General features: G+C 61.6%; 1 protein-coding gene across 1 annotated transcript; it reads left to right on the top strand.

Annotated features, from left to right (window-relative positions):
- The first annotated feature begins 5,717 nt into the window (after positions 1-5,717).
- SEMA3G (semaphorin 3G) lies at positions 5,718-16,690 on the top strand. The gene is made up of 16 exons (XM_004615185.2): positions 5,718-5,906; positions 6,996-7,156; positions 7,242-7,304; positions 7,508-7,627; positions 7,832-7,922; positions 7,999-8,115; positions 8,300-8,445; positions 8,817-8,931; positions 9,018-9,087; positions 9,330-9,474; positions 9,690-9,921; positions 10,003-10,094; positions 11,047-11,088; positions 11,769-11,997; positions 12,204-12,346; positions 14,028-16,690. The coding sequence occupies exons 1-16, from the start codon at positions 5,798-5,800 to the stop codon at positions 14,442-14,444; spliced, it is 2,292 nt and encodes a 763-aa protein (XP_004615242.2). The 5' UTR covers positions 5,718-5,797; the 3' UTR covers positions 14,445-16,690.
- The last annotated feature ends 659 nt before the right edge of the window (positions 16,691-17,349 follow it).

The raw sequence follows: 17,349 nt of genomic DNA, 5'->3' as shown, positions 1-17,349 counted from the left end.
GGGCTCGGCCCTCGCAGCCCTGGGCCTGGCAACCCCAGCTGCCTCCTGGAGGCCTGTGGCCCTAACCCACCAGTCAGTCCGCTCACATGGATTTCCCACTGACAACACTGGGGGCTGCCTCCCCTCCCCCGTCTAATAGGCGAGGACCCGGGACCCACAGAGGACAGGATGCCGTCAGCTCGGCAGGTGTCTGGGGCACAGCCAAGCCACCTGGCTCCTGGCTGGGAGCCCTCTGGCTGGCCCTGGGCCAGGTGGGCAGCTCCTGGGGGCTCCGGGCCCCCGGTCCAGGCTCTGTGGCTCTCAGCTCAGTATGGGTGCCCAGGCCAGAACCAGGGCCGGGCAGAGAGACACTGGTCTGGGGGGTGGTGTTCACTGCAAGGCAACGGAGGCGTCTGCGGTGGCGCCTGCAGGAGGGACAGCTGCCCCATGGCACCAGGGTTCTAACATGTCAGCAGCTGTCCTGGCCCCACCCAGCCTCCTCCCAGCCCCATCTGTGGCCTGGCCTTGACTTGCCCCCACATATCCCACATTCCAGGGATGGCCGGGGAATTCTGGAGATGCCTCTGGTGTAGACCAGAGCCAGCAGGAGTTCCCTGTCCCTCAGGGGGGGCCTTGGGCAGAGGGAGGAGAGTGTCCCCTCAACTGCCCTCCAGAGCAGGGGACTTCGGGGATCTACATGACACTCAGGAATGCCCACAAGCTGGGGAGAATCCCACGGCTGAATCCCACACCAACCCTATGCCTGACAGGCTGGGTGCTGGAACCCCTTGGGGTGAAGGGCCCACATCTCAGGGAACAGACAGCCCTCAGGGAGACAGAAGGAGAGAGCCCCAGGGGAGCAATGTGATGCCGGAGTGGTCCGGGAAGGCTTCCTGGAGGAAATGGCACTGGGCCAAGACCTGAAGAGCAGCTAGGTCAACAGAGGGCCTGGGGGGAAGAGCACCCAGGCAGAGGGAGAGGAAAGGTTGGGGTGGGACACGGTGCCCACCAACCTCCCCAACAGGCAGCACCCTTGAGGTGCTCTGGGAGGTGAGACGTGGCCTGAGGCGATGGAGCAATTGGGGTGAGCGGTTCACCCAGCAGAATGTCAGAGGGGAGGGACGTGCCGAGACCCGGTGTGTTCAGGACCCAGAGCTAACAGAACCCGGGCAGGAGCCCACGGGAGGGGTGAGAAAGTGGGGAGTCGAGGACAGCCTTTTATTTCGGGATAAAGCCGCTATCCCCTAGATAAGGAGGCCTGGGGGCGGCACAGTTCTGAGGGATGGGGAAGCGGAGGTTCCTATCTTTCCTTTAAAAAGAAGTTTGCTTTTACAATGTTTAATTTTTTGTTTTGAAATTCCAGAGCTGCCAAATTAGTACAAAGGATGCCAGTTTCCATTCAGTCTCCCCAAAGGCGAACATCTAAACAGTCATAGGGAGAAACAGCCAGAGGGGGCAGAGAGACAGCACAGCAGGGAGGGCGCTGGCCTTGTACACGAAAAACCCGGGTTCGATCCCTGGCACCATATAGGGTTCCCTAAGCACTGCTCGGAGTGGTCCCTGAGCACAGAGCCAGGAGTAAGGCCTGAGTACCACCAGGTGAGGCCCAGGAACAAACAAACAAATAAAAACAACAAAACACCAGCCACAGAACACTGATGGGGCCAAGGAAATTAACACAAAGAACCATCAGATGGTTTTGGCTGCCCTGATCCAGCCCCTTCCTGAACTGAGATTCCGAAGTCAGGAGCACAGAGTCTCCAGGCTGTCCCCCTTGTCCTCCTGGTCAGCCTTTCAGGACCTGGCCCTTCTGAAGAGAACAGGCCAGCTCTTGGTAGAAGCGCCTGCATTTTGTCCCTGAATACCACCAGGAGTGACCCCAGAGATGACAGAGTAAGGGGTAAACCCTGAGCACAGCTGGGAAGTGGCCCCTGAAACAAGCAAACAAACAAAACCTGCAGTTTGGGTTTGCCCAGTGTCTGCTCAGAGCTAGATTCTGGTTATACTTCCTTGTTGCTGTTGTTATTGTTGTGAGGGCCACACCTAGCAGTGCTGGGGACCACCGGGCCACTCCTGGTGGAGCTGGGTTGGGAGGCGGGGGCCTTGCAGTACCCAGGCTGGAACTCAGGGCCTCCTTCATGCCAGGCCTGAGCTACGATGCTTTGGCCCAGCTTTCAAGCCCCCAGGTTCTGCCTCTCTGAGGTCCACACATCCCCCCGCAGGCCCACAGGAGAAGGGCACTGCCTGGCCACACTGGTGGACTACAGAGAGCAGGAGAGTGCTAACCTCAGGGGCTTTCACGGCCCAGGGCATGAACAAGGCCCCTAAGGAGAGGTGGCTCAGGGTGGGCATCAGGAGCCCCAAATGTCTGGTGGGGGCAGGCAGAGCCTGGGATGAGTGAGGGGACCCCGAGAGCATGGAAGACAGTTAGTATACTAGTAGCCATAGAGTTAGGGACCTTGGAGGCCTCAAAGACTTGGGTGTCTGGACCTGAGAGACTGGGAGCCCCCCCAGGGGGGGTGATGCTAGACAGGGTTTGCAGACCCGGGAACAGGGAAATGGGCTGAAGTTGAGGGGAGCAGTGACTCCGGGGCATATTAAGGGCATATGCTAGATCAGCTTGAACGCTTAAGGGAACATAATGTTGATGCAAGACGTAAGAAGAGCTGCAGAAACTGGGGGCTCTGGAGGTCCCCAGAAGGCTCCCGAGGATCTAGATCTGTGCTTGGCAAAGAGAAGTGGGGTTGGTGGCGGTGAGAGGGTAGCAGCACGGAGCATGGGAGGTGGCGACAGAAGAAGGAGTGACAAACGTCTCGTCACTGTTAGTGGAGCCTCGGAGGAGGACTGGCTGGGTCGGGGGACATGGGTTGGCAATGAGGGGGACGGGCAGCTGAGAGGCCAGGGGACCGCAGATGTGGGGTGCTGACGGGATTGAAGGGGTTTAAACAGACACACCTGGACGTCTGTATGTGGGTGAAAGAGAATGGCTGGGCCAGCTCAGTGGGGTGACTGGCTGGTGGCTTAAATATGCCCCCCAGGGGATGTTCCCAGGCTCTCTGTTCCAGAACCAGATCGGTGGGTGGGCCTGGGGGTACCTTTCCTTCCAGGTCTACTCGCACCAGGATTCTGGCTGTGAGAGTCTGAGCTGAGCCCCAGGTCTCCTCCAAGTGACACTGGAGTGAGAACACAGTCTCATGTTCAGTGATGAGGGCTCAGAAGCCTCCAGCCCCAACCCTCCAAGCACCCCCCCCTCAGAAGCCTGAGTGTGTTGCTCTACTCTGTCCAGGCCCTTCCTTTGGGCTGTAGCATCCTTGGCTGGAAGGATGTCGTCCTTGATTTTCTCTTCAGAAGCAATCAATGGAATATCTCCCATGCCCCGTTGTTTTGGGTTTTTTGTTTGCTTGTTTGTTTGTTTTGGCGGGGAGGGGGCACACCTGGCAATGCTCAAGGGTTACTCCTGGTTTTGCACCCAGGAATGACTTCTGGCAATGCTCAGGGAGTCATCTGGGGTGCCAGGGATTGAAATTGGGTCGGCTCTATTACTGAGCTATAACTCCATCCTTGGTTTATTTATATTGTAGTTACTTGGTCACTGTCTGCTGTTCCCTCAAAACTGTCATTTCTGCGGGGTGGCCTCTGACCTACCTGCAGCTTCGGGCCAATCGGCAGCTTTGGGACTGCCTGCAGTTTCCACTCTAACCACTAGATGGCAGAAGGTGCCCGTGCCTGGGCCCTGAGAAACCAAGGCACACCTGCGGGCGCCTTGAGGGAAAATTCTCAGCCCTTCCTGAATGGGGAAACTGAGACCCAGACGGTGTGTGTGTGTGGGGGAACCTGCTTGGGGATACCCCAAGCTGTAAAAGTACAGTTTGGGCTTCCCACCCCCTACCCTGGCTGACTTCCTACAGTGTGGTGGTCCCACAGCCCACCCCAGCGGACACAGCCCCTGCTGGGGGCCGGGCTGAGCTGCCTTCAGGGCCAACTGCAGAATAAGGCGTGGCTGGGCTTCCTGCCCACAGCTGGCAGCCACGTGTGGGCTGAGGGGGCTGTCCTGGTTCGCCTTGGGGCAGATGCAGCCTTTCCCCCAGGGGCCCGAGGCAGAGATGGCCTACAGCTCCAGGCCTGTGCTCAGCCCTGCATAGTCACCCCTCACCAGCTCATAGAGCCCGCTGTCCCCTGGAGGGAGGCAGGACAGGGTGGGCTGAAGCCCAGACACCAGTCTTCCTGGCCTAAGCCCAGATCAGTCCCCCACCCGACCCTGGGAGCAGGCATGTATGTGCTGGCAGGAGAGGGGCAGAGGAACCGAGTTCTCGAGTCCTTCTCCTGCTGACTCAAGGCGCTGGCCTGTTCCTTTCCCAAGGATGAGATGGGGAGGGGACAGAAATCCAGTGCCTTCCAGGACCAGAGGAAAGGAGCGCCAGTTTCAGGGGGCTGCAGGGCTCTGTGGAGCCCCTGGAGGGCCGGGCGGCTGACTGAGGCTCTTCCCTCTGGGACCCCTGGGCCCTGGTTCCTGCCCCCAACAGGAGCTTGGACAGGTCCACCTGGAGCACACAGAACCTGCAGCGTCTCTAGAACCCTGGGCCCTCCCGGGTCAGCCTCAGGCTTTGAGCATAGGGGCTGGGGAGAGGGGGTAGCTGAGGGGGCAGCGGCAGCAGTTAGGGACAGGGACGGTTATAGAGCAGGTGACATGGGAAGGTCACCTCACTCAATTCCTCAACCTCACTGCCCTCCTCGCTCTTCTGTGACCCTCCTGCCCCTATGTCAGAATAAGGCAGAGGGAATATGTGGGTGTGGGTGTGGGTGTGTGTGTGTGTCGGGGGGTAGGAGCCCTTTTCCTCTCGCTGGGGAATCACAGGTGCCTATGGGAAGGACCCAGGGGACTCTCCGAGTCTGGGTCCCCAGAGGAATGGCAGACAGAGGAGGTGGGCGGGATCTCCTGGCACATCAGGAGCCGGTCCTCAATCCTGTGAGAGGGCTGTGTGTGTGTGTGTGGGGGGGGGGGGTCAGACAGGGCCACCCCTGGCTGAGGACACCAGCGTCCTGCCCTGCTAGTCCCCTGTGGAGTACACCCTGCCCCCTCACGCTGCCCCACACAGGGACCCACTCGTCCGGAATGATTCCTTCCATCCTCCCCAGCTGAACCCAGCCGGGGGAGCTGGGGGCCAGGTCCAGGCGCTGGGGACTGAACCCTCTTGGTAGAAGAGAGCCGAGCCCAGCCAGTTTGTGGGGTCTTTGTCATGGGCACTGGAAGGGCAGATAGTGAAGTGAGCCCAGCCGACCCCCCAGCCAGTCCGTTTTTGTTTTGTTTTTAGGTCACGCCCGGCTGTGCTCAGGGTTTACTCCCGCTTCCGGGCTTAGGGATCACTCCTGACAGTGCCTAGGGAACCACATGTGGTGTGGGGAATGGGATTGGGGCGGCAGGGGCCTGAGGCAAGTGCCCTACCTGCTATAGCATCTCTGCTGCACATCTCTGCTGCCCCCTCCTGCTGTCTTCTAACATACGACACCCCACCCCCCCCCCACACACACACACATACACACCCCACACACACACACTTTGCGGGAGTGTGGGAGCCTGGGGACTCCAATCAGTGGGCAGCCCTCTGGCAGTGCGTCCCAGTGCCCAGGTGCTGGGTGCTGGGCGGGGGCGGGCTGCAGGTGGGTTGCGCGCCCGGGGCTCCTCCCCGCCGCGTCCCGCGGGGAGAGGGCGGAGCCGCCTTATAAGCTCGGGGCAGCAGAGCCGGCGGCGCCAACTGCAGCGAGCGGGAGCTGGGAGCCAGGCGGCTCAGCTGGCAGTGCGGTGCGCCCGCTTCCCGGCATGGCCCCCTCCGCCTGGGCCGTCTGCTGCCTCCTGGGGGGTCTTCTGTTCCGCGGCAGCAGCGCCAGCCCGGGTCCCAGCGTGCCCCGCCTGCGGCTCTCCTACCGAGGTATGGGCCATGGGTAGCCCCCAGATGGCCCCAGCCAGAGAGATGCAGCCTCCCCCGCGGGGAGTCTCTCCTGGGGTGGCCTCTGCCTGCTGCCCCTGGGGGTCGGACGCGGGAGGGAGCGTCCAGTCCTGGGTGGAGATGGGAAAGGCAGATCCCGGGACCCCTGAGTAAAAGGGACAGCAGGAATGGATGGGGGCCTGCCCGGTGCAGGTGAGGCTGTGTGTGCAGGAAGTGTGGCTGGGCAGGCAGCAGGGGACTCCCCACTCTAACCCTGAGCCACCTTGCCCTCGTGCCCACTTGCCCTGCTGAGTCCCGGCTCCCTGGCAAGGCGCTGCCCTCCTGGGGCAACCAGGGGCGCGACCCCAGGAGACCTGCCAGTTCTGGGAGGCAGGAGAGGAGAGATGGATCTCGGGGAGTCTGGGGTGCGCCCGAAAGTGGGGGAACACGGTCCTGCTCTAGGAGCTGTGGCTCGGGGGTGTGGCTGGGGGGTGGAAAGTCAGGCTATAAGGGAAAAGAAATAGGGCAAAGTATTCGTGCCCCTGGAGGGCTGCCTGGAAGGGGCTGTGGATGAGTCGGAGAGTCAGTGGGTGGGCAGAGGACACTGAGTTTTTCCAAGGGAGGTCTTGCCCCTGCCCACCATAGCCTGCTGTGTCCCCTCCTGTCACCTCCTCCCTGGCCAGGCCCCCGGGGTCTCTATCAGGAGTCTCTGCACAGTGGATGGCACCGAGGGAGCCAGCCCGGCACCTGTCCTGCTGAGTGTGCCCACTCAGCCCAGATATGACTGTCCCCCCCACCCCAACACACACAGGTCCTCTGAGCACCCCCCCTCCCAGCTGGACGTCAGGGTCTCGTGCAGTGGCACCATTTTCCCTGGGGACACATGTGCCATGGAGGAGATGCTAATGCTCTGGCAGGGAGAGACTGGCAGGCCCCGAGCCCCGAGCCCAACACTCACTCAGGAGCCCTGGCCATGAAGTCCTCGGGCAGCCCTGGGGACGGGAACGTCTTCCAGATGTGAGTGTGTGGGCGTGTGAACTCGGAATTAGACACCTCCTGCCACCAGCCTGACCCCTGCCCCTTTCCTCCCAGACCTCCTGGCTGCCAACCGTTCTTCCATCTTTCTGGGTCCCCGGGGCTCCCTGGACCTCCAGGTCATGTACCTGGATGAGTACCGGGACCGCCTCTTCCTGGGGGGCCGAGACACCCTCTACTCTCTGCGGCTGGACCAGGCCTGGCCGGATCCCCGGGAGGTGAGCTGAATTGATGGGGGCGAGGGTACGTCTGAGAACTGGCTGGATGGGGAAACTGAGGCTGGGAGACCGGATTGTGTTTCAGGTCGTGTGGCCACCACAGCCAGGACAGAGGGAAGAGTGTGTGCGGAAGGGCAGGGATGCTTCGGTGAGTGCTGTGGGGACTGGCCGCCCCCACGCCCGGCCTGTGCCCCCAGGGGGGCAGGGGGAACATTTGGAGCAGATTCAGAGAACCTCTGTGAATACCCCCCTTGCCATCCCACATTCCTCCCTACAGCTGACCAGTAAGGTAGGTTGAACCTGGGCCTGGAGACCGGGGTGTCCCCTCACCCCTCACGCCTTCCCTCCTAGACCGAATGCGCCAACTTCGTGCGGGTGCTGCAGCCCCACAACAGGACCCACCTGCTGGCATGTGGCACTGGCGCCTTCCGGCCCAGCTGTGTGCTCATCGCTGTGGGGCACCGCGGGGAGGTGAGGCCAGGCCGGCGCCATGGGGCTGGGGGCAGTGACCCTCCTCCCAAGGGGTGGGCAGGGGTAGAGGGGTCAGGGGGGCCTGAAAGGAGCCTTTGTCCGGGGAGCTGGCGCGGGGGTGAAGCCTGGAGGCCGCTGCCCCCTCCCCCTCTCTGGCCGCACGCGATGACCACCAGTGACCTCTTTGTGCTTCTTCTCCCGTAGCACGTGCTCCAGCTGGAGCCTGGCAGCCTGGAGAGTGGGCGGGGCCGGTGCCCGCACGAGCCCAGCAGACCCTTTGCCAGCACCTTCGTAGGTGATTGACTAGCTCGGGGCCCGTGGGGGGGGTGGTGTGATGGGGGCCTGGCTCCCCCCTGACTGACTCTGACTAGGTGGGGAGCTGTACACGGGTCTCACTGCCGACTTCCTGGGGCGTGAGGCCATGATCTTCCGGAGTGGGGGTCCCCGGCCCGCCTTGCGTTCCGACTCGGACCAGAACCTCCTTCATGGTGAGCCCGGGGGCTGCTGAGTGCGAGGCTGGCAGGGAGGTTGGGTGGGCCCCCAGGGTGGTCGTGCCTGCCCTACACCCCAGGACTCCTGCCTCAGGTATGCCTACCCCACTCCAGCCCTTGGGTGCCAGCCCCCGGGCCCCTCTGAGGTCCTTCCTGGCCAGCCCCAACTGTCCCCTGGCAGACCCCCGGTTTGTGATGGCCACCCGGATCCCTGAGAACTCCGACCAGGACGACGACAAGGTGTACTTCTTCTTCTCGGAGACGGTCCCTGCGCCAGATGGTGGCCCCGGCCGTGTCACTGTCAGCCGTGTGGGCCGGGTCTGCGTGGTGAGAGCCGAGGGCAGGGAGCAGTGAGGTTCCAGGACCCGTCCCCACCCAGACCCCTAGGGAGGGACTGGAGCGACAGGACATCATGGAAGGCCTTTGCCTTGCATGCAGCCGACCCAGGCTTGGGCCCTGGCACCACCCCAGATGGCCCCCTGAGCACCTCCAGGAGGAGTGATCCCTGAGTGCAGACAGGAGTAAGCGCTGAGCAGGGCTGGGTGTGGCCCCCAAACAAACAAAAGAAACAACAAACAGAAAACAGATCACTGGGGAAGCTGAGGCCAGGGTGCCAAGCGGGAGTCCATGCTGTTCCCCAAGGGGAATGAGCAGAGGCCCAGAGGCAGGGCCTCAAGCTGGCTGTCCCGGCCCTGCAGAACGACGCGGGTGGCCAGCGCGTGCTGGTGAACAAGTGGAGCACCTTCCTCAAGGCCCGGCTGCTGTGCTCGGTGCCCGGCCCCGGTGGCGGAGAGGCCCACTTTGACCAGCTGGGTAAGGGCAGGCCGGGCCGGGCCGGGCGGGTGGGCAGCCTCAGGGCCGGAGCCCGCCAGGGGCACTGCTGCTGTCTTCTCTCCCAGAGGATGTGTTCCTGCTGTGGCCCAGGGCAGGGAGGAGCCTCGAGGTCTACGGGCTTTTTCGCACAGTCAGGTGGGCCTCCGCCTCCCCTCCCAGGGGTCAGTCCCTGCCGCCAGCCTCCAGGTCCAATGGTGTCTCTCTCTCTCTCTCTCTCTCTCTCTCTCTCTCTCTCTCTGGCCTGGGCGTCCATGTCCCTGTATTTTGAGTTCTGCCGAATTCTGGCACCATCCCCCTGTGTCCTGGCCATGGGCCAGGCTGCCCCCTGCCCCCTTGGGCCACAGTCTGCCAGGCGTGACGTCTCTGTCCACCTACAGCGCTGTGTTCCAGGGCTTTGCTGTCTGTGTGTACCGCATGGAGGACATCTGGGAAGTCTTCAAGGGACCCTTTGCCCACCAAGACGGTCCCCAGCACCAGTGGGGGCCCTATGGGGGCAAGGTGCCCTTCCCACGCCCAGGGATGGTGAGTGTCCCCCAGAGCCAGAGCAGGGCCAGGGCTGAGGCTGAGGGGCTACTGCTGCAGGGTCCGCCCACGGGTCCGGAGGCTGTGCGGGGCGGCTGGGTGGGCCACCTTTAGGGGTCCCTCTGAGGGGCTTGTGCCCAGGGGGAGGGGTGTGGAGATGAGAGAGAGCACCAGGAAGTCCCTGGCTGCTGAGCCACCGCCCTCGCTGCCCACAGTGCCCCAGCAAAATGACGGCACAGCCTGGGCGGCCCTTCGGCAGCACCAAGGACTACCCCGACGAGGTGCTGCAGTTCGCCCGCGCCCACCCGCTCATGTTCCGGCCCGTGCGGCCTCGCGGCAGCCGCCCCATCCTCGTCAAGACCCACCTCAGCCAGCAGCTGCGCCAGATCGTGGTGGACCGCGTGGAGGCGGAGGACGGCACCTATGATGTCATCTTCCTGGGAACCGGTGGGTTGCCCCCCTCCCCCGGCAGGCTGGGCAGGCTTGGTCCCAGGCCACTCCCCTCCACTGACCCCGTCTCCCGCGCAGACTCAGGCTCGGTGCTCAAGGTCCTGGCGCTCCAGGCAGGGGCCACAGTGGAGCCTGAGGAGGTGGTTCTGGAGGAGCTGCAGGTGTTCAAGGTGAGGGGGGTGTCTGAAAGGAGGGGTGCCCTCGGACCCTGGGGCTAGCTGCGAAGGGAAGGTGGGCCTGTGTTTCCCACCTTGAAACCAGCGAAGGTCAATAAGGGGGTGGCTGGAGGGGGAACTGCAGAGGCCCCTGCTTCTGAGTGACGGGAACCTGGAGATGCTGCGTGTATGTGTGGGTGTGTGCGCGTGTGTGTGTGAGGTTGGGGGCCCCAGAGGGGGCCGGCCAATGTAGGCATTTTTTGCATGAGGCCTATTGGACCCACGTTGCTGTGTGTATGCATGTGTATATGCATGTGAATACACATGCATGTGTGAGTGGGGGTGGGGGTGTGCATGTGTGTTGTGTATGTGGTGCATATGGGTGTGTGGTTGTGTTTGTGTATATGTATGTGTGGGGCTGTGTGTACATATGGGGTGTGTGTGTATGTGTATGCACGTGTGCGCGCATGTGTGTATACGTGTGGGTGTGTGTGCACATATGTGTGTGCGTGCATGTGTGTATGTAGTACACATGTCTGTGCACTGTGCTTGTGTGTGTGTGCGCGTGTGGGGGGTGTGTGTGTGTGTGTGTCTGTATGTGGGTGCTGAGATCTCATCCCCAGCAGGTCCTCTGGCCTCTGCAGAGCCAGGCAGGTGGCGGGGGGTGGGTCTGTGTGTGGGGTGCCGCTGTGCTCTGCTGTGGGGGGATCTGGGACAGCTGCCTCCTTGCAGGGGAGCTGGGCTGTGGGAAGGACGCTGAGCTCCCTGCACTGCGCCAAGCCTGCTACTTGGAGGCTCGCCAGGGCGTGGGATCCTTTCCAGTGGCCCATGTCTGGGAAGGCCACCGGGGCTTCGCTGCCAGGGAGTGCACTACCCAGGCTGGAGGAAGGTGGTTCCCGCCTGCAGACAGGCCAGGCCGGGGAGTCTCGCCCCAGCATCCCCTCACCGAAGCCCTGTTCCCCCCCAGGTGCCAACCCCCATCACTGAGATGGAGATCTCCGTGAAAAGGGTAAGAACAGTACCTGCCCCCCGCACCATCCTGTCCAGCCCCCATCTTGTCTGCTGGAAAACTGGGGGTCCAGCTGAACCCCCTCCCCAACACCATCCTCCGGGTTAGACCAATGGGCAGGAGGTGCCCAGTGATCAGAGCAGTGGGGCCTCAAAGGCCAGGTCTTCTCGGGAGGCAAGCACATGCCAGGAGGGGCTAGAGTGATAGGACAGTGAGTAGGGCCCTTGCCTTACACTGGGCTGACTGGAATCCCCCACATCCCATCTGGTCCCTCCAAGCACTGCCAGGGGCAATTCCTGAGTGTAGAGCCAGGAGTAACCCCAGAGCATTTCCGGGTGTGGCCTCAAAGCCAAAAAGAAAAAAATAAGTAAATAAAAATTCTGACTTCAAATCAGACAGAAAATCACATTTTAGAGGCCTGGTGCATAAGCTTTCCAGTGGCAGATGCCGCCTCCCCAGATTTTGCATCTTTTTGGGCAAACCCCCGCTTTTGTTCCAGAATAGCTTAAATCGGAGAATCTGGGTGGGGTGGGGTGGGGGTGCATGTTCCGTTTCTGGGGGTGCCTCCGAGGGGTTCTCAAAGGCCACCGACAAATGCAGGGCCTCAGGAACCCTCCTAGGGCTGAGGGCCTGGCTGGCTCCGGGGAAGCTCACGCCAGGCTGCTGTGTCCCATCCCCAGCAAATGCTGTATGTGGGCTCAAAGCTGGGCGTTGCCCGGCTGCAGCTGCACCACTGTGAGACTTACGGCAGCGCCTGTGCTGAGTGCTGCCTGGCCCGGGACCCGTACTGTGCCTGGGACGGCACCACCTGCACCCGCTACCGTCCGGGCACCAGCAAGCGCCGCTTCCGCCGGCAGGACATCCGGCATGGCAACCCTGCCATGCAGTGCACGGGCCAGAGCCAGGGAGGTGAGTGGCGGTGTGCGTGGGCCCCTGCTCACAGCCCTGAGAAGTGTTTCTGTGGTTACAGTCCTCAGTTTCCCTCCTGTGCAGAGTCTTTGGACGGGGTGACTCGAAGGGGGCTGAGGGATGTTCAGGTCCCTGTCACACTGGCGGGGCCCTCGGGGCTGTGCGGTCCCAGGTTCCTGAGCTGAGCCCTTCTCTGCCTCCTCCAGAGGAAGCTGCAGGACTCGGCGTGGAGACCAGCAAGGTCTACGGCACGGAGCACAACAGCACCTTCCTGCAGTGTCTGCCCAAGTCTCCCCAGGCTGCTGTGCGCTGGTTCTTGCAGAGGCCCGGGGCCGATGGACCTGACCAGGTGAGCAACTGGCTCCAGCCTCCCATGTCCTGCACCCAGAGGCCTAACCCTTGCCGGGGCTCTGAGAGATCAACACAAGGAAAGTGTGAGGCCCTGGGGGGCCCATCCTCAGCGTCAGGGACTGCCCAGACACATGGCCCAGGCACAGCTCGGCTTTGAGGGGGCCAGGGGAGAGGCCTCACTGTAGGTGAGCAGGGAGCTGGGGCTCATTTATTTGGGGGCCACATTTGGTGGTGCTCCGGGCTTTCTCCTGGCCCTGCACTCAGGGATCACTCTGGGCAGGGCTCAGGGGACCAGGTAGGGTACCAGGGATTGAACCAAGGTATCAGCTGCTTGCAAGCAAGCACCCTGCCTGCTGTATTTTACTCCGGCCGCTGTGGCTCATATTTTTTGTTTTGTTTTGGGGCCATACCGTGCAATGCTCAGGAGTTACTCCTGGCTCTGTACTTAGTAATTACTTCTAGAGATAATTGGGGGACCATATAGGAGCTGGTGATCGAACCGGAGTCAGCCATGTGCACAGCAAATGCACCCCCCCCCCCGACAGTCTATCTCTTCAGCCCCTGTGGCTCATCATTGAAGGAGGCGTTTGCCAGGGTTTCTTCTTCCTCCTCTGCTCCAGGTCCGGTCCCTGGTCCTTGTCCCTCTACACACACACACACACACACACACACACACACACACACACACACACACAGAGCCCAACCTCACACTTCCTGTTCATAGTCCAGCTGTCTGCACAGGCCCGTCCTCCCCCATCCGGAAAGGTCTGTCAAGGCGAGATGCCTTCAGTCTGGGCCTGGGATGAGCGTGGGCGGAGTAGGGTGAGGAACCGTCTTGAGGCAGGGGAGGGGCATTGCTCTCCTTCCAGCCTGGGAACTTGGGGGAGGCCAGCCTTGGGCCAGCTGTTAGGCTGGGCACTAGGAAGCCTCCCCAGGGGCCCCGGGGTGAGGCAAGCAAGGAGTTTCACAGCACTAACCCTGCCAACATACACACTCTGCCTGGCACACAGATGCCCGGGTTCCAGCCCACACTGGTTGTCGACCAAGCCAGAATGAGCAGCCCCCGCTCCCCTCCCCTGGCGGGATCTGGAGATTCTCTGCCAGCCACTGTAGGCCCTGCTCTGCAGGAATGGGCAATGCAGACCTCCACGATTGTCAAGTGATATTCTCACCTGTGAGCTGGGGGCTCAGCCCCCCTGAGTGGGAGCCCAGAAATACCTAAGCTTGAGGGCTGAGATGACAGCATCAGGGTGAAGGCACTTATACCAGCCAATTCTGGGTGGGTTTCCTGGGTCACAGCTGGTCCCTCAGCACCCTGCAGGGGTAAGCCCTGAGCATCACTGCCAGGTGTGACAAGAAAAAGGAGAGAAGAGGGCCTGGGTTTTTAACCTGCTGTCTGGGAACGTGTTCTGGGCCATCCAGAGGGGTGCCCCAAAGTTCCGACTAGGGGATGTGCTCAGTCCAGCCTGGGCAGAGGCCCTTTGGCTAGTCTGTGCTGGGTAGCAAGGAAGGTGGAAAGAATCAGCTTGGGCCCAGCCCTCCGGGCTGTGGATACCCTGCCCTGGAGGAGGTCCAGGGGCCAGGGAAAGTGTCCAGTACCGGCCCAGCGGGGGGATTTGGGCACGGGACTGAGCATGCTGTGACCAGGGGCTGGTGTGTGCCCTCCCTGTGCCTGGCAGGTGAAGACGGATGAGCGAATCCTGTACACGGAGCAGGGGCTGCTCTTCCGCAGGCTCAGCCGTCTCGACGCGGGCACCTACATCTGCACCACGCTGGAGCACGGCTTCTCCCGCACCATCGCTCGCCTGGCGCTAGAGGTGATCGGCGCCGAGCAGCTTCACAGCCTGTTCCCCCCAGCCCGGGCGGGCCTGGCCTCCGCGCCCCCCAAGGCTTGGTACAAAGACTTCCTGCAGCTCATCGGCTTCGCCAACCTGCCCCGGGTGGATGAGTACTGTGAGCGCGTGTGGTGCCCCGCCCGGAGCCGGGCCAAGCAGGCCAAGGGCAAGAGCTGGGCAGGGCTGGAGCTAGGCAAGAAGGTGAAGAGCCGGGCCCAGGTGGAACGCAATCGGACACCCCGGGAGGTCGAGGCCACATAGGAGGAGGAGGAGGAGGTAGCCTGGAGGGGCCGCCCGGCCCCGCAGCCACCCCCAGAGTCTCCCAGCCTCCCAGCCAGGGCAGTGATGGCCGCATATCTGACCTCCTGGTGGGGGGTCTGCTCCCAGCTCCCCCGCGCTGCTGCAGGAAAGGCGGTGTGCCTGGGCCTGAGGGAGGACCGTGCCCAAGGCCTGCTCCTGCCCCTCTCTGCTGCAGCCCCAGACTGGACCAGCACCCTCTGGCCGCCCCTGGTGCCCTGTGGGGTTGCTTTCTGTTCTCAGACATGGCCCCCAGCATCCATTTCCGGGTGTGCCCCTCGCCGAGAGGCTGGTGGCTCTTTCCCAGCCAGCAGAACAATGGCCATTCTGAGTGGCCCGAGCCTGGGCATTGGGGGCCCTGTCTGGGGCGAGTGGGGCAGCCCGAGGCAGGAGAGCGCCTTGAGGCCAGCACCCTGTCAAGACTACCCCCCCCTCTCTGAGCTGGGGCGGGAGAGTGGAGGTGCTGAGAGGATGGGCCAGCTGGACCCCCCCAGCTCCTGCATTGCCTCCAGTCACAGATCTTGGCGCCCCCCGGATACCGCCCGCCACCACGCTGCCTACAGCAGAGTCACAAGAGTGCGGGCTCTCAGAACTCTTGGGGACCCCTGCATAAAGTGAGGAGGGGGCTCCCATAGCCTGGTTCCCTGCCCCGAGACCCCAGAACTACCAGGCCAGCTTTTCTGGGAGAACCACACGCTCCCTTCCCCCGCCCTCCTGCCTTGTTCCCCGCAGTGAGCGCGTCTGGACTGATGGGCCCATCGTGGTGGGTTCCAGAAGGCCATCCCCTCGCTCTGCTGACTGGACATGGGAAGAGGGGAACTGGGCCGAGCGGAGTCAGTGTCCACAGCCAGGAGGGTGGGAATGCGGCGGTGTGAGCCAGCTTCGGGGGGGCTGGGCCCGAGGTGTGGAATGCGGGAGGGCCAAGGATGGACCAGGGGACCTGGAGCAAGCTTCTCCAGCGCTGCCAGCCAAGGCCAGGGCCAGATGTTTCCCACTCTGGAATCTTCGGTTTTCCTTAAATAAGGTTGGTCTGGTTGGCTCATTTATGAAATATATTTTTTTCTTTTAAGGGGAAAAAATGTAGGGGGGCGGGGAAAGTCAGTCCTGCTGATTTGGGGGTTGAGGCTCAGGTGGCCAGGCATGGTGTAGGGAGGTATTTTTGTCAGTAATGTATTTCTTGGGCTGGGGAGCCTGAATGTGGAGGAGGAGAAAGAGGAGGAGTGGGAGGAGGGGGAGGAGGAGGAGAAAATGAAAAGTTGTTGTCATCCTGTAAGTGAATGTGAGTGATGCAGAGAACCTACAGGAGATTAGAGGATCAGGTCTTTTGAGTCCCTCCATTGAAACACCAAGGTGAGGGGTGGGATCGATAGTACAGTGGGTAGGGTGCTTGCCTTGCCAACCCAGGTTTGATCCCCAACACGCCGTATGGTTCCCCAGGGCCCACCAGGAATGGTCCCTGAGTGCAGAACTAGGGCACCGCCAGGTGTAGCCCTAAAATTAAAAACAAAGCCCCTAAAAAAAGCAAGATGAAGAGAGGAGGGGGAAAAGACAGACAAAATGTAAGACAGGGCTTCCGGTTCCATTGAACTCAGAGCCAGGCTGTGTCTGCCTTGCCCCCGCCTCCCCCGTCTGATAAACCTTTCTCCCCTTGGCTGCATTGAGACAGTGCCACCCCTTGGGAAAGCACCGGGCCTGGGGCTGCTGCAGGGTGGAGTAAGGGGGCAAGACAAGAATGCCAGGGAGAAACAGAGCAAAGGCAGAACTGGCTTCCCACTCTCCCCCAGGAGGACTGGAAAAAAGCACCAGGGCCCCGGCGGGGTATTAGGCTAGACTGGGCTGAAGGTGACTCCAGGCGGGGGACTCGTTACTTGGGGAAAGGAGGGAGCAGGAACAGATCATCCTCTCCAGCAAGCATCCGTACTTGGAAAATGGTGAACGACTTCCACTGTGATGCTGTGCCCTGTTGACTCTGGGCAATGCCTCCGCGAGCTCTATTTCTGTATTCACGTGTTGAGACGGAGCACATTTGCCCTATTGCTTGGATTTTTATGGGCATGACGGCCCCTGAGCACTGGTGAGCAGAGCTCCGTGGTCTCCCGGGCAGCCTGTGAGGAAGGGGGTGATGTTCCTCTTTACTGCACATGATTATATCACTATTGAATCCCTGTGTTTCTGTACTAAATTGACTGATGCCATCTGCGTGGGCTGGGAGGGAGGAGCCTCCGCCTTCATTCCTGGAGGGAGAGAGGCCACCCAGGGTGGGACTTTCTGGGAGGGCGGGGAGATGGGTATCAGGGGAAGGCAGGAGCCGGAGGCCTTTGTCCGTGAAGCTGAGAGGGTTTATTGAATTAGGAAAATCCTGCCCTGAAGATTTTTGATCCTGACCTTCCTAGAACTTCAGGAGGCTCTGGAGCCAGGAAAAGAATAAAAAGAATGCTGGCAAAGGGCAGCTGGGCACATAGGCAGTCCTGCTCCTTACTCACAATAACACTTGACATTTGTAACAGCGAAGTTTGGCCTGTTGCCTGTTTTCATCTCATACCACATACCAACGTACATTAAGGCCCCTGTGCCCTTGCCGGGGACATGGGAGGGTGGTGCTGGGCCGAAGCTTCTGGAGAGGTGGGGGGGCCGTGAGATTCTGGCCTGCGGCAGAGGTTGTGCTGACCATAGGTCCTGGCTCCTGGGGACAACACGCCACCTCAGGAGATGGCCATTACTGGTGCAGCGCGAGGAAGACAGAGGTGCCTCAGTGAAGGGACGACCGCTACCGCTCCCCCACTTCTCCAAGGAGACTCGCCTGCACTGTGTCCTGGGCCTGGGGGACTTTATAAGCCATCAGGGTCTGGCCGCCTGTGGCAGCTCCTTG

Source organism: Sorex araneus, chromosome 4 (genome assembly GCF_027595985.1).
Source record: "Sorex araneus isolate mSorAra2 chromosome 4, mSorAra2.pri, whole genome shotgun sequence".
NCBI classification, from domain to species: domain Eukaryota; kingdom Metazoa; phylum Chordata; class Mammalia; order Eulipotyphla; family Soricidae; genus Sorex; species Sorex araneus.
Note: the sequence above shows the minus strand (reverse complement) of the source record. Positions and strands in the feature narration are given on the sequence as shown.